General features: G+C 43.3%; 1 protein-coding gene across 8 annotated transcripts in view; it reads right to left on the bottom strand.

Moving 5' to 3' along the window:
* NRAP (nebulin related anchoring protein) overlaps positions 1-12,118 on the bottom strand; it is a 75,662-nt gene that overhangs the window by 41,413 nt on the left and 22,131 nt on the right. For all 8 annotated transcript variants that reach the window (XR_011462754.1, XR_011462755.1, XM_070363472.1 and 5 more), the window contains 7 exons: positions 11,201-11,305; positions 6,622-6,720; positions 4,958-5,062; positions 3,839-3,946; positions 3,473-3,574; positions 1,908-2,105; positions 1,215-1,319 (listed from right to left, as the gene is read on the bottom strand). Coding sequence is in view for 6 of the 8 variants with exons in the window: in XM_070363472.1 (XP_070219573.1) it covers positions 1,215-1,319; positions 1,908-2,105; positions 3,473-3,574; positions 3,839-3,946; positions 4,958-5,062; positions 6,622-6,720; positions 11,201-11,305 (822 nt within the window). In the remaining 2 variants the exon portion in view is untranslated. The remainder of the gene's footprint in view (positions 1-1,214; positions 1,320-1,907; positions 2,106-3,472; positions 3,575-3,838; positions 3,947-4,957; positions 5,063-6,621; positions 6,721-11,200; positions 11,306-12,118) is intronic.

Below are 12,118 nucleotides of genomic sequence, written 5' to 3'. Positions count from 1 at the left end.
GAGAAGGATGAGTGCAGTGGATAAATAAGGATAAATCAGAAAAGGTGCTTCGGGAATCCAATATTGCTTAATTGTCCAGAGCTGATGCATTGGACCAAAACACTAAGTACAGATCCCAGCTCTGCCACTTCTGGAAATGTAACTCTGTCTTACCTTCCACCTATGTAAAATGGGGATGTGAATATAATAATACTAGTGTCTACTCACAGAGGAGTAATAAAATCTGAGTGATAAATGAACCATGGGTGTGTAATACACTCACAGTCATCAATGAAGGACAGCACTGGCTGCATAATTATTATCAGCCTATAAACGGCAGCTGTTACCAGCACTACGATTACCATATGCAAGAAAAATGCCGACTCAGCCTTCCTGGCACCAAAATAAGAACCCCCTTTGAAGATCCCAAACGGGGTTCCTGAAATAGTCACATTTGCAAATGAAATGTCCTCCAAAAGTCCTCCTCTGCCTGCTGCCGACACCAGCTGTACACGGAGTAAAGAGAAGCACAGGCTTGGAGCCACAGGGATTTGGGGAGGATCCTAGCCAACCTTCTCATTTGTATAAGAGAGAAGGAGGATTGGAAAGGTTGAATGACTTGCCTAAAGTCTACAGTGAGTTTACGGCACGACATGGTGAGAACTGTTGTTCAGTCGCTTAGTCCGACTCTGAGAACCCATGGACTGCACGCAGCACGCCAGGCTTCCCTGTCCTTCACCGTCTCCTGGAATTTGCTCAAACTCATGTCCATTGAATCGGTGATGCCATCCAACCATCTCATCCTCTGTTGTTCCCTTCTCCTCCTACCTTCAATCTTTACCAGCATCAGGTGGTTTTTGTTTTTTGTTTTTTTTCCCAAAAAGCATGATGAGAATACTGACCTCTAAATACCAGATCCTCTGATTCAGAAGTAATCACACACTCCTTACACAACAAACACATTTCCTATGTCCTAACTGTATATCACAACCATTCTGACTCATCGATGCAAGTACTACTTAAATCGGTCGGCTTCCTACAACAACGTCCCAGGAAGCGTAAGGGTGTAGAAAGCTAATTCAGGGTGAGCTACACGTGCAAAATGAAGAAGTACTCCCTTGAGTCTCACTCAAAAACTAAGCCTGGGGGTTGAGGAGAATTCAGAGGGAAAGATGGCTCTCTGGGGTCACTTGGGCTGAGAAGGACAAGAAGCCAGGGGCTTGGGCTCAGGTTACCTCGCTGACCAGCTGTCCAGCCTTCTTGGCCTGTTCCAAGTTGAGACTGCCCTCAGTCAGCCACCCGACCCCTTTCATCCACGCCAGGTCAGCCTTGTACTGCAGCTGCAAAGAGGAAGACCAAGCTTAATCAGACACATGGATGCAGACTGGGAGAAGTTAACGGAGACTTAGGAAAGTGCTCACTCTTGCGTTTTCTCAGCCCTTCATCATAATCAGGCAGAACTCTGCTCGGGGGTGAAGCCACTGCCCACCCTGTAACCAGACGAGGCTATTCTTCCTTAGTTCTGAACCACCAGCACCTTCACCAAAAAGGAGGGCTTTTCAGACTTTTGGCCTAAGGACTTTATCTGCCAACCTGCTATACTTCCTAGATGTACTTTACAACGTTTATCAGCTTTACCACTTTCGCACTTGCTTTCCTCTTTGCTCATCCCATTACCAACACACCTTGACTTTCACAATAGCTCTGAGTCTCAACCCTCCACCCTCTGGTCTCCACTGTCTTGATTCTAACTCCATCTCCATCTCTACCTCCCCATCCATCCCCCTGGGCCTGGCACACCTCCAGCAGTTCTTCCTGGTCCTGAGTCACCTAACAGACTCATGGACAAGTTCTAAATCACTCTGAAAATGTCACCATATCAGCTGCAAGAGCTGCATGGGGAGAGCAGGCAAAGAGTCAAAGCTCACCTCGCTCTGGAGCCCGTAGGCTTTCTTGGCCCAGAGAGTCTTCATATCTTCGGGCAGCACGGTGTATTCGTGCAGTCTTTTCCTGTAGTCCAGGTCACTGGCCAGAGCTTGGGCCTTCTTAGCATGCCTGATGTTGACCATGTCCATGGGCAGGTGAAAGTGGGTCTTACTCTTTTCAAAGCCTTTCTTGTATTCAACCTTGAAGGCACCAAAACACACTCTATTACTGGAAGCCTGCCTTGGCGGGACTGACGTGGAAACAAATGCAGGAAAGAAGCCCAGGCTTCCATGAGGAACTGGCACTCTGGGCAATGCCACCTGTCTGTCCAGAGGGTGAGACCCAAGTCCTGGCTCTGCCAGGTGGTGGCACCTGGGAACCGAGGTTTCACACTACTTTGCCTCTGTGAGAAATGCGTCCTAACTCTTTTCACTCAGCTGCTCTAGGAAGAAAACACTCGATCCATGGTTTCTGTGGAAGCTTTGAGAGGCAAATATAGCAAAGTTTGGGCTCCAGGGTCAGCCAAGCTTGAGTTCAAATCTGATCTGAACTTTGCCAGCTAGGTGGCCTCTGGGAAGTCACATCACCTCTCTAAAGGCTCATTTTCCTTGGAGGCCTATTGTGAAAAGTAAACAAAACAGTAGCCGAAACCCACTTAGTGCAGGGATGGTATACAGCAAACACCTGATAAATGTTGGCAATGAGGGGGTCAATGAGGCTGGATGGTGGTGATGATGGTGGTGATGATGGTGGTGATAGTGTGACGGTGGTGATGATGGTGTGATGGTGAGGAAGTGTGGTACAGCAGAAAAAGTCTAGGAGTAAGTTTGGAGTAAGGTAAGAGTTCTTAACTTCTAGGTCAAATTCTCTATTCCTCAGCCACTACCACTGACGACAATATGACTTAGGGCAAGGCCATCTTTTTTGGCCCCATTTGCTCCGAGTATGCAAAACCAGTGTTGTTCTCTGTCTAAACTGAAGCCAAATGCTCAGCGTCTCTGTATACTTCATGACTGAGGACATTAGAGGGCTTGTTCCATAGGGCACATCCAAAATGGTTATAAGATGCAATTCTCTTATTCTGTTCAAGCCCTGGTTCCTCCATGACTCAACAGGTAATCATAACTGACTGCACTCCCAAAGCATCATAAGCCAGCCTCACCACCTCAATAAACAGAATGCTTCCTGTCTAATGCTCCCAATGCACTTAAACTCCATTAGAGAGACACCAGTTATGTGCTGTTTACTCTTACAGCCCCCGTGTCTCACACAATATCTCGCGCAGAGTAGTTGTTCAGTAAACATTTCAGAGTGAATAGATGTGGACGAACATCCTGTACCACGAACAGCAGATGCCGGTCACCCTTAGAGACCACACACTTCTCATCTCCTTTAAAAGAATAGTAGTCTTTGCCAAGATAAAGGAAGAAAACATTTCCCACATAAGCCAGGAAAGAAATTACAAGCGGAAGTGGAAAAATGACAGTTTCAGGTGAAGCAGGCTGGGAAAAACTTTCACAGCAACACAGCCCTAAATGAGGGGGTTGAGGAGTAGAAAAGATTTTACCTCACTGCTCATCTTGGCAACCTGAAGGGAGTGCAGCAGCCTTGAGTCTGTGGTTCCTAGGACTTTGCCTTTTGCTTTTTCATACTCCTCTTTGTATTTAATCTGGAGAGAAAGAGGAAAGTCAACTGTGAGAGATAAACTTTGCCATTGGAGGGACTGTGGTTAGTGCAAGGGGGACCATGTCCAAGTGACAAGTGCAAGGAGAACTATTCTGAAAAAACACCTCCCAACACCTCTCAAACCCAGTAGAAGATTAATGCGTAGCAATGTTTACAATATTAACAGTCATTATTCTTTTCTGCGGGACCATTGATGTTTTACTGGAACTGTTTTTTATGCATTTCTGAGTTAACGAGAGAAACCTACATTGCTTGCAAGCTCTCCGGAAGCTTTGGCAGCCAGCAGAGACATGGCATCCAGCTTCATCTCAAATCCTTTCCCCTTTGTCTTCTCCCAGCCTTCTCTGTACTTAACCTGACAAACAGAATCACAGGTGAATGGGAATCACTGTCCAGTCTTGCCAAAAGTTGAACAGAAGTTTTTTAAATTACAAAGTTGGCACCTTCATCTGTTTACAGAGCAGAATCTTGGCTGTTACTACTGAAGTGATAACAACAATTGTTAACACTGTGGATTCCCTCGCTGCAGGGCCGTGTGGGGCAATGATGGGACAGGGCAATGAGAAGACCCACGGGTTCATCCCAGCACTGTCGCTGCCTGATCATGTGACCTTGGACAAACTACTTCACTTTTTTGGTCCTCAGTTTACCATTTGCAAAAATAATATCATATATCTGTCTAAGGGGCTTTCCTCGTGGCGCTAGTGGTAAAGAACCAGCCTACCAATGCAGGAGACATAAGAGATGTGGGTTCAATTCCTGGGTGGGAAAGATCCCCTGGAGAAGGGGCATAGCAACCTACTCCAGTATTCCCGCTTGGGGAATTCCATGGACAGAAGAGCCTGGTGGGCTACAGTCCACAGGGTCCCAAGAGTGGGACATGACTTAGCGACTAAACCACCACCTCCCAGGTTAGTTCCTCTTTCCTTTCTCCTGCCCTACAATTCCCATCTAGAATAAGAAGCCTAGTCATAGCCTCATTGTGACTCCTGGGAGAATCTGGTGATTAAGTTTTGTCTTCTTCAAACTTAAACTTTACTCACACAGCAAAGCACCAGCTAGGAGTCATCAGGATGATGATGGGGATGATGATGAGTGTGTATGAGTGTGTGTATGTGTGTGTTCCAGCATACACCATACACATGCACAAACACTGGGAATTCAATTGCTGTGATCAGTTTATTCTCATGAACTACCACATGCCATGAGGCAGCAACATTCAAAATTACAACCTGATGGGTGCCTCTGATGAACCTCTCCATGAACAGAGGAGTCCCTGGGCCCTGTTTGCTGGACCAGCCTTGTCCCTTCATTTTCACATCTGTTTATAGCCCCCACAGCGTTCTCACCCATGCTCCTTGCTCACCTCACTAAACAATTCCGCGTTGGTTCTAGCCTTCACCAGCTGAGGGACATCCTGGGGCAACGTATAATTCAACTTGTTTTTCTCATAGTCAGCACGGTAATTCACCTGTTGGATTTCAAATAAACCCGCAGGGTAAGCACATGGTTTTGACATGACAGAAGGAGAACTTTGGAGAGAATGCGCTCTTTCTCAGTCTCTTTTTGTAGGCCCGTAGCCGAGAAGGAATTTCTGGAAAAGGCATTTCACAAGGAAGCCTGTAATTTTACGAATGTTTTAAATTAACAGACGGAAGATGCCAAATGAAAAGTCAAACAACTCAAAGGCATGCTCACAGTTACAAGCTTGCAAAAGACTTCCCTGTGGCTACCTCACCCGCTGGCCTCTGAAGCACTTGAGGGTATGAAACTCATTTTTTTAAACTTACTGCAATGCCAAACCTCTCGCTATGTGCAGTTAGATACTCAAAGAGTAATTATCAAATGTCTGCCCACATTGGAAACAGACCATCTTAAACCACACACACAAACAGCCAACCAGACATTTTATGATTCCCAACGGAAGAACACAGCATCATATGAAAAGCAGTCTTGCCCCCAAATTAAACCTGAGCCTGACCAAACCTAGAGATCCAACTATTATTTTGTAGGCACTGGAGGCCAGAAGAACACATGTGCAATCACACTGGGATACAGTCAGCAAAGCTCAGATGTGGGAAACTTTATAGGATAACCAGTTCAGTTTCTTCAACAAACAACTTGCAAGAAAAGAGATAAAGAGGAAAACGTAAAGATCAAAATAGTCTTGAAGACATATCAACCAATCACAAAGTGTGGACCTTATCTGGAGCTTGATTCAGACAAACTGCGAAAAAAAAAAAATAACCCTATGAGACAACTGGAATGCTGAATCCCACCTGGACATTGGTGATGTTAAGAATTTTTGTTGGTTTTTTTGGTGTGCTATATCAAAGTTGTATAAATATGTTTAAAATTATTTTTACATTTTAGAGATTCATACTAAAATATCTGTAGATTAAATTATACAATACCTAGGATTTCCTTCAAAATAATATGGAGGTGGGCAGTGGATGTGCATACTGAAGCAAGACTGGCTACGAGTTAATTCACTGAAGCTGAGTGACGGCTGCCTGGGGGTTCATTATGCTGTTCTTTATACTTCTGAATGTATTTGAAATTTATAAAATAAAGTTTAAATCAAAGAGAGTGATTTCTGGACTCTCCTAGAGGTCCAGTGATTAAGAATCCGCCTGTCAAAGCAACGGACATGGGTTTGATCCCTGGTCTGGGCGGATCCCACATGCTGGCACATGACCAACTAAGCTGGCACATCACAACTACTCTAGGGTCCATGCTCCGAAACTAGAAAAGCTACCGCAATGAGAAGCTCAAGCATCACAGCTAGAGAGGAGCCCCTGACTGCCGCAGCTATAGAAAGGCTGCACGCACAGCGCAAGGAAGACCCAGCGCAGCCAAACATAAACAAATATTAAAAATAGTAACTTTTAAAAAGAACCATCTCGTGCTTGTAACAGGACATATGACACCATCAATGGAAGTCAAATCTTTGGGGAACCAGATATCCAGAACCCTGCAAAGCAACTGCAAGTCCCCCACATCTAGCCGGGTGGAGAGGGTGTCACTTACACGACTCAGTTGCTGGGCATTGATTTTGGCTTGAACAATCTGAGGCGTGTTGGTCACAGAGCTGTACTTCAGCTTGTCGATGCTTTGCCTGTAGTTGACCTGGATGCAGAGAGGTACAAGGTGTCACCTGTACTTTGCTTTAAGATTTCCTTAGCTCCCTCCCCCCAGGCATATAGAGCCATGATTCTCAAATGACCAAAGCAAAACCCGAAGATTCCAGTTGGAGACCAACAGAGACTCCAAGCCCATAGATGGAGAAACAGTCCCCTGAAGAGTGAGTGACTGAATAAGCGGCTCATAAAAAGAGTTCAACTGAATGGCCAGGGAATGGAAGAAAGGGTGATCATCCACATTGCCAATCAGAGAAAGGAATTTTAAAACCTACCATCTCCAAGCTAGGCCCTTTAGTCAATTAGGTTCTGGATCTGTTAGTAGCAGTCAGATTACCATCAAACATCTCACACATGGTCTTCATGCCTCTGTTTAATTGCCCAAAGCCCAGGGCCCCACCCAGGATCCTGTACAGTATGGCAGCTTCTTTAGGCCTCCACACCCCACTTTCTAGCCTCCCACTAGCTCTTACGTCTCTGTCCACACTCCACCTACTGCCTCGACCATGATCCCACAGCAGGGGGCTCTGCCCTCACAGGGGGCAGCCTTGCACTGTTCTACTATATCCTGTCTGTCTAAACAAGAGTCTGATGTCTTTGTCATCCTACCCACCTGCCGTCACCTCCTGTTGACACCTCCCTGGGTGACAGCTCACCCCTGTGAGTCACAGACCACTAGCTGGATGGCACTTGTCTTGGCTCAGTGTTTGGCCTCATTGTTGGGGAGTAATGAGGAGTGGTGGGGGCTGTGGCAAAGGGCAGAGCTACCGCTCAGCTCTGAGAGATGGTGATCTTGATCAAATGGGACTCAGAGTAGCCAGACAGTCCAGTTATCCCAAAGAAACCAGAAACCCATATTATTATATAAATTCTTACAATTTTAAATGTTGAGAAACAGTTCAGTATTTTAAAACCCACTGACCCAAGGGAAACAGACCCAGTGAAAAGCTTGAGATGGCATCTCTTGCTTGGACTCACTCCATTCTTGCCTGTTCCAACAGGAGCTAAACAACAATTACGACTGAAAAATAGCACTTACTATGTGCCTGCCACTACTGCAAGTGCTTTACGTTTATTTACACATTCAATCTTCCCAACCACCCTGTGGGGAGCACTGTTATCCCCACCTTACAACATGTGAACTGAAGCACAGAGCCCTGAAGTGACTTGCTCAAGGTCACCAGCCGGTGTCAGAAAGTAAGTGTTAGTCACTCAGTCATGTTTGACTCTTTGAGATGCCATGAACCGTAGCCCATCAGGCTCCTCTGTTCATGGAATTTTCCAGGCAAAAATACTAGAGCGGATAGCTATTCCCTTCTCCTCGGGTATCTTCCCCACCAGGGGTTGAATCCCGGTCTCCCGCATTGCAGGAAGATTCTTTACTGTCTGAGCCAACAGGAAAGTCCCTGGTATCAGAGCTAGAGTTCAAATCCCAGCAGTCGGCCTCCCAAAGTGGCTCCCAGACTGCATACTATAACTGTGGTTTTGCCAATGCTGGTGTGCTTGGAACTGTTACCTGTTATCTTATAGATGAGTCAGGGGTTCCCTATAACCAGAGCTATCTCTGCTTACAGAAGGAGATGTATTATGACAAATTAGAAAACAAACAAAACAAAAATCAAAAAGACTTATAAATTAGCTTCTAGAACAAGATCTAAGAACAGAGTGTTCCAAGTACTAGACTACAGAATCTTTTGTTGGGATTTGGAGAAAAGGGACAGCATTGCTTCATTCTATTTAGTTAACAATTCAAGGAGAAAAGATTTTTTACATTCTGAGTTTTGGACCTGGGGTATGTAGAAAAACTAGGAAATATGAAGTCATTTCAATGTCAAATATTAATGAGATTACACTATAGTAGCTTCCTAACGCACTAAGTCAGAGGGAAAATTATCATCTCATAATAGAGTCTAATAGAATTCAGAATTATGCATGATAAAATGTCACAAAACTCTGTTTTTTAAATGGCACATTCCTTCCTGATAATTCTGCATTAAGTATGTTGCAGAGCACAATTACTTTCCTCTGCAGGACATAATTAACACTCTCCATGATTAATTATATCTTTGCAACATCACAGATGCTTGGTCAATGCTTCAGTCTACTTTCTGAAAGGTCCCTTTGCTGAGGGTAGAGTCTCATTTTAATGCTATTAGTGTTTTTAAAATCCATCTGAAAGGAATGCTCTCTAATTAAGGGCCCATGCTTGTTTATTTGATTTCAGGGATACCTGACCAACTTTAAGACTACCAGACAGAAAGAGAGACCTCAAATATAAATGGATTCCCAAACTTCCTGAAAACTAAAGTCCTACATTAAGGGCGGTAAAAATTTTCACACAGGAGCCAGGAAAATAAAAAAAGTAAAGCAGGTGAAGGTGATAGAAGAAGTGGGCACTCGGTCCCCATCAACTGCTGCGACGCAGGAACTAGGGCCACAGTTCCTGTGTGAACTCACAATTTCTACATATCGTTTCAAAAACAAGTTTCTTAACACTATGTGGCCACACCAAATACCTCTGCAACCTGGATCTGGCTCACGGGCTGCCAGTGCAGAATCTACCTCTGCTTCCAATTAATGTTTCTAATCCAGTCTAGTTTAATTCATCTCTCAGACTTCTCCAGGTTGAGCTGACTCTATTGCAGATGCCTGGTTTGATCCACTGTCTTATATAGGCAAATGTAATAGCAAGTCATGTTGTAACATATAACATGTTATAACATATAACATGACCCTATATAATAGTTGTAGGACCCTCTCTCATTTCATTTGTGTTACTAAGCATTGTTTCTAGAATTCTACTGTCAAAGTGAAAGTGTTAGTTCCTCAGTCATGTCCGACTCTATGCAACCCCATGGACTGCAGCCCGCCAGGCTCCTCTGTCCATGGGATTTCCCAAGCAAGAATACTGGAGTGGGTTGCCACTTCCTTCTCCAGGTGATCTTCCTGACCCAGGGATTGAACCCCAGCCTCCTGCATTGCAGGCGGATTCTTTATTGACTGAGCTACTATGGAAGCCCACTCAAAGAAAGAACTCACTCAGAAGCCCACTGTGAAAGAACTCACTCAGATTTTATGAGATGCTCTTGATTTCTCGTTACTCAGGTAATGTATGCAGCCAAAAAAAGAAACCTGGCTTTTGTAGCCAAGTTTAAACTTGAATTTCATTAAGGTGAAATGAGTAAGTCAATGCAACCAAACTTTCTGGGAAAGGGAGAAGCAAAATGGGGGCTCTTTATATTCTACTTCCCATCCCCGGCTTTTTCACATGTCTGAAAAGTCCCTTTCATCCATCAAGCTGTCATTTGCCACTGACTGGCCTTTGTTGTCCTGTATCTGTGTTAGATGCTGGAGATGCCCAGCTGAACTTGCCACTGCTCCTACTCGGAGCAAAAGGGAAACAGCTGCAAAGACCTATCTACCAACAGCACAGACCAAGTCAACTGCTGGAGCTGTGCTGACTCCAGAAGAATGTGAAGGAAAGTAGCCCTGAGCACTCAATGGGCACAAGTTGAATAACATACTAAATTATTTTTTTAAGATTTTTTTTTGATGTGGACCCTTTTTAAAGTCTTTATTGAATTTGTTACAATATAGTTTCTGTTTCATGTTTTGGTTTTTCGGCCATGAGGCATGTAGGATCTTAGCTTCCTGACCAGGGATCCAAACCTCATCTCCTGCATTGGAAGGTGAAGTCTTAAACACTGGACCACCAGGGAGGTCCATGACTGACTGAAGAGTCCGTGACTCTCACTGACAACTCAGTTCTAAACCACCTTATATACTTTTTAAAACAGCAGATAACTTCTACTGTTTCCCTTGTACATTTCTGTATTTTCTAAATTTTCTGTAATCAACATGTAGTAAAATTCTTGCAATTAGAAAACAATGAAATTAATTAATTATACATATTTCATTGGAGATAAACCAAACTATAAATAAATCAAATCACTGCTATAATATTACATAATAAAATTAAGTTATTTTACTTAATCTTAAATTATTTTATTTAATATTATATAAAATTAAATTTAAAAATTACACACATATTTCTCCTGGGGAAAATAATTAAGTGCTCCTGGAGAAAATAATTAAGCCAATGCTGCCATTTCCTCTCAACTTATAGCTATTTCAGTTTACTTCCTCTGGTCCTCAAACATAAAACTTAAAAAAAAAAAATAAACCTCATCACTGCTAGCAAATAATTACTTTAAATGTGCCCAGCAGCAGATATAGTTCCCAAATTCTAAGACGTTTCCAAGACGAAACCAGGGTTGTCTCTGCCTTATGTTGGAAATCCAAGAGTTTCCAGACATGAATATATGAATGTCGTGTTAGAAAAGAGTTACTGTTTCTCAGTCCCTTGTATCGCCTAAGAACTGCTGTATCCTGTTTCTTTCTGTCTCGCTAAGAATCACTCCATTGGAGGGAAGTGATGAGGAATACAGGTCTACTGGGGAAGGACTCACGTCTTTCAAGGGAGCCAGTTTCACTGTTGTTTGATAGGAAGGGGTAAGAGTGGCCGGGTAGTTGTAGTCGACAACATCGTGTTTGTAATCAGCCTTGTAGGCAATCTGAAACACAAAGAAAAGACCAAAAAAAGAGCAATTAGCCCCCACTTTCTTGTGACTTTGTTTGAATGTCATAAAAATATTCTTTAAATAACCAGAAACAAAATTAATTCAGTTTCATCACCTCCAAGGAAAATTAAATTACATTCACACTTTTGCCTTTAATTAATTTGAATTCTTCTTCTTAATTAACCCAAAATTAGCTAACTTTATCTGTAGCACATTTATTTTATCTTTCTTATTAACCATGGAGTCCCTTGTAGATTTTTTTGTTAAAGAAGAAGCATTTGCATACAAGTATACAATAAAAGAGCTTCTTGGCTAATGCCCAGAAAATAAATGAAAATTCAAGAGTCTTCAGAGTACTTGAAATTTTTTTCTAAAGGTCAAATTTGACTTTCTCAGGCAGATGAAATTTGACATGTGTATGTTTTAATAATGAGATCAGCTTCTTCTTAGTGTCCTTTACTTCCAAGATGTACACTCTGGCATTTGCAAACGTGTAAACTGAATGAAGGAAAGTTATGGCCAACCTAGACAGCATATTAAAAAGCAGAGATATTACTTTGCCAACAAAGGTACGTCTAGTCAAGGCTATGATTTTTCCAGTGGTCATGCATGGATGTGAAAGTTGGACTGTGAAGAAAGCTGAGTGCCAAAGAATTGATGCTTTTGAACTGTGGTGTTGGAGAAGACTCTTGAGAGTCCCTTGGACTGCAAGGAGATCCAACCAGTCCATTCTAAAGGAGATCAGTCCTGGGTGTTCATTGGAGGAATGATGCTAAAGCTGAAACTCCAGTACTTTGGCCACCTCAT

Source organism: Bos mutus, chromosome 26 (assembly GCF_027580195.1).
Source record: "Bos mutus isolate GX-2022 chromosome 26, NWIPB_WYAK_1.1, whole genome shotgun sequence".
NCBI lineage: Eukaryota > Metazoa > Chordata > Mammalia > Artiodactyla > Bovidae > Bos > Bos mutus.
Note: the sequence above shows the minus strand (reverse complement) of the source record. Positions and strands in the feature narration are given on the sequence as shown.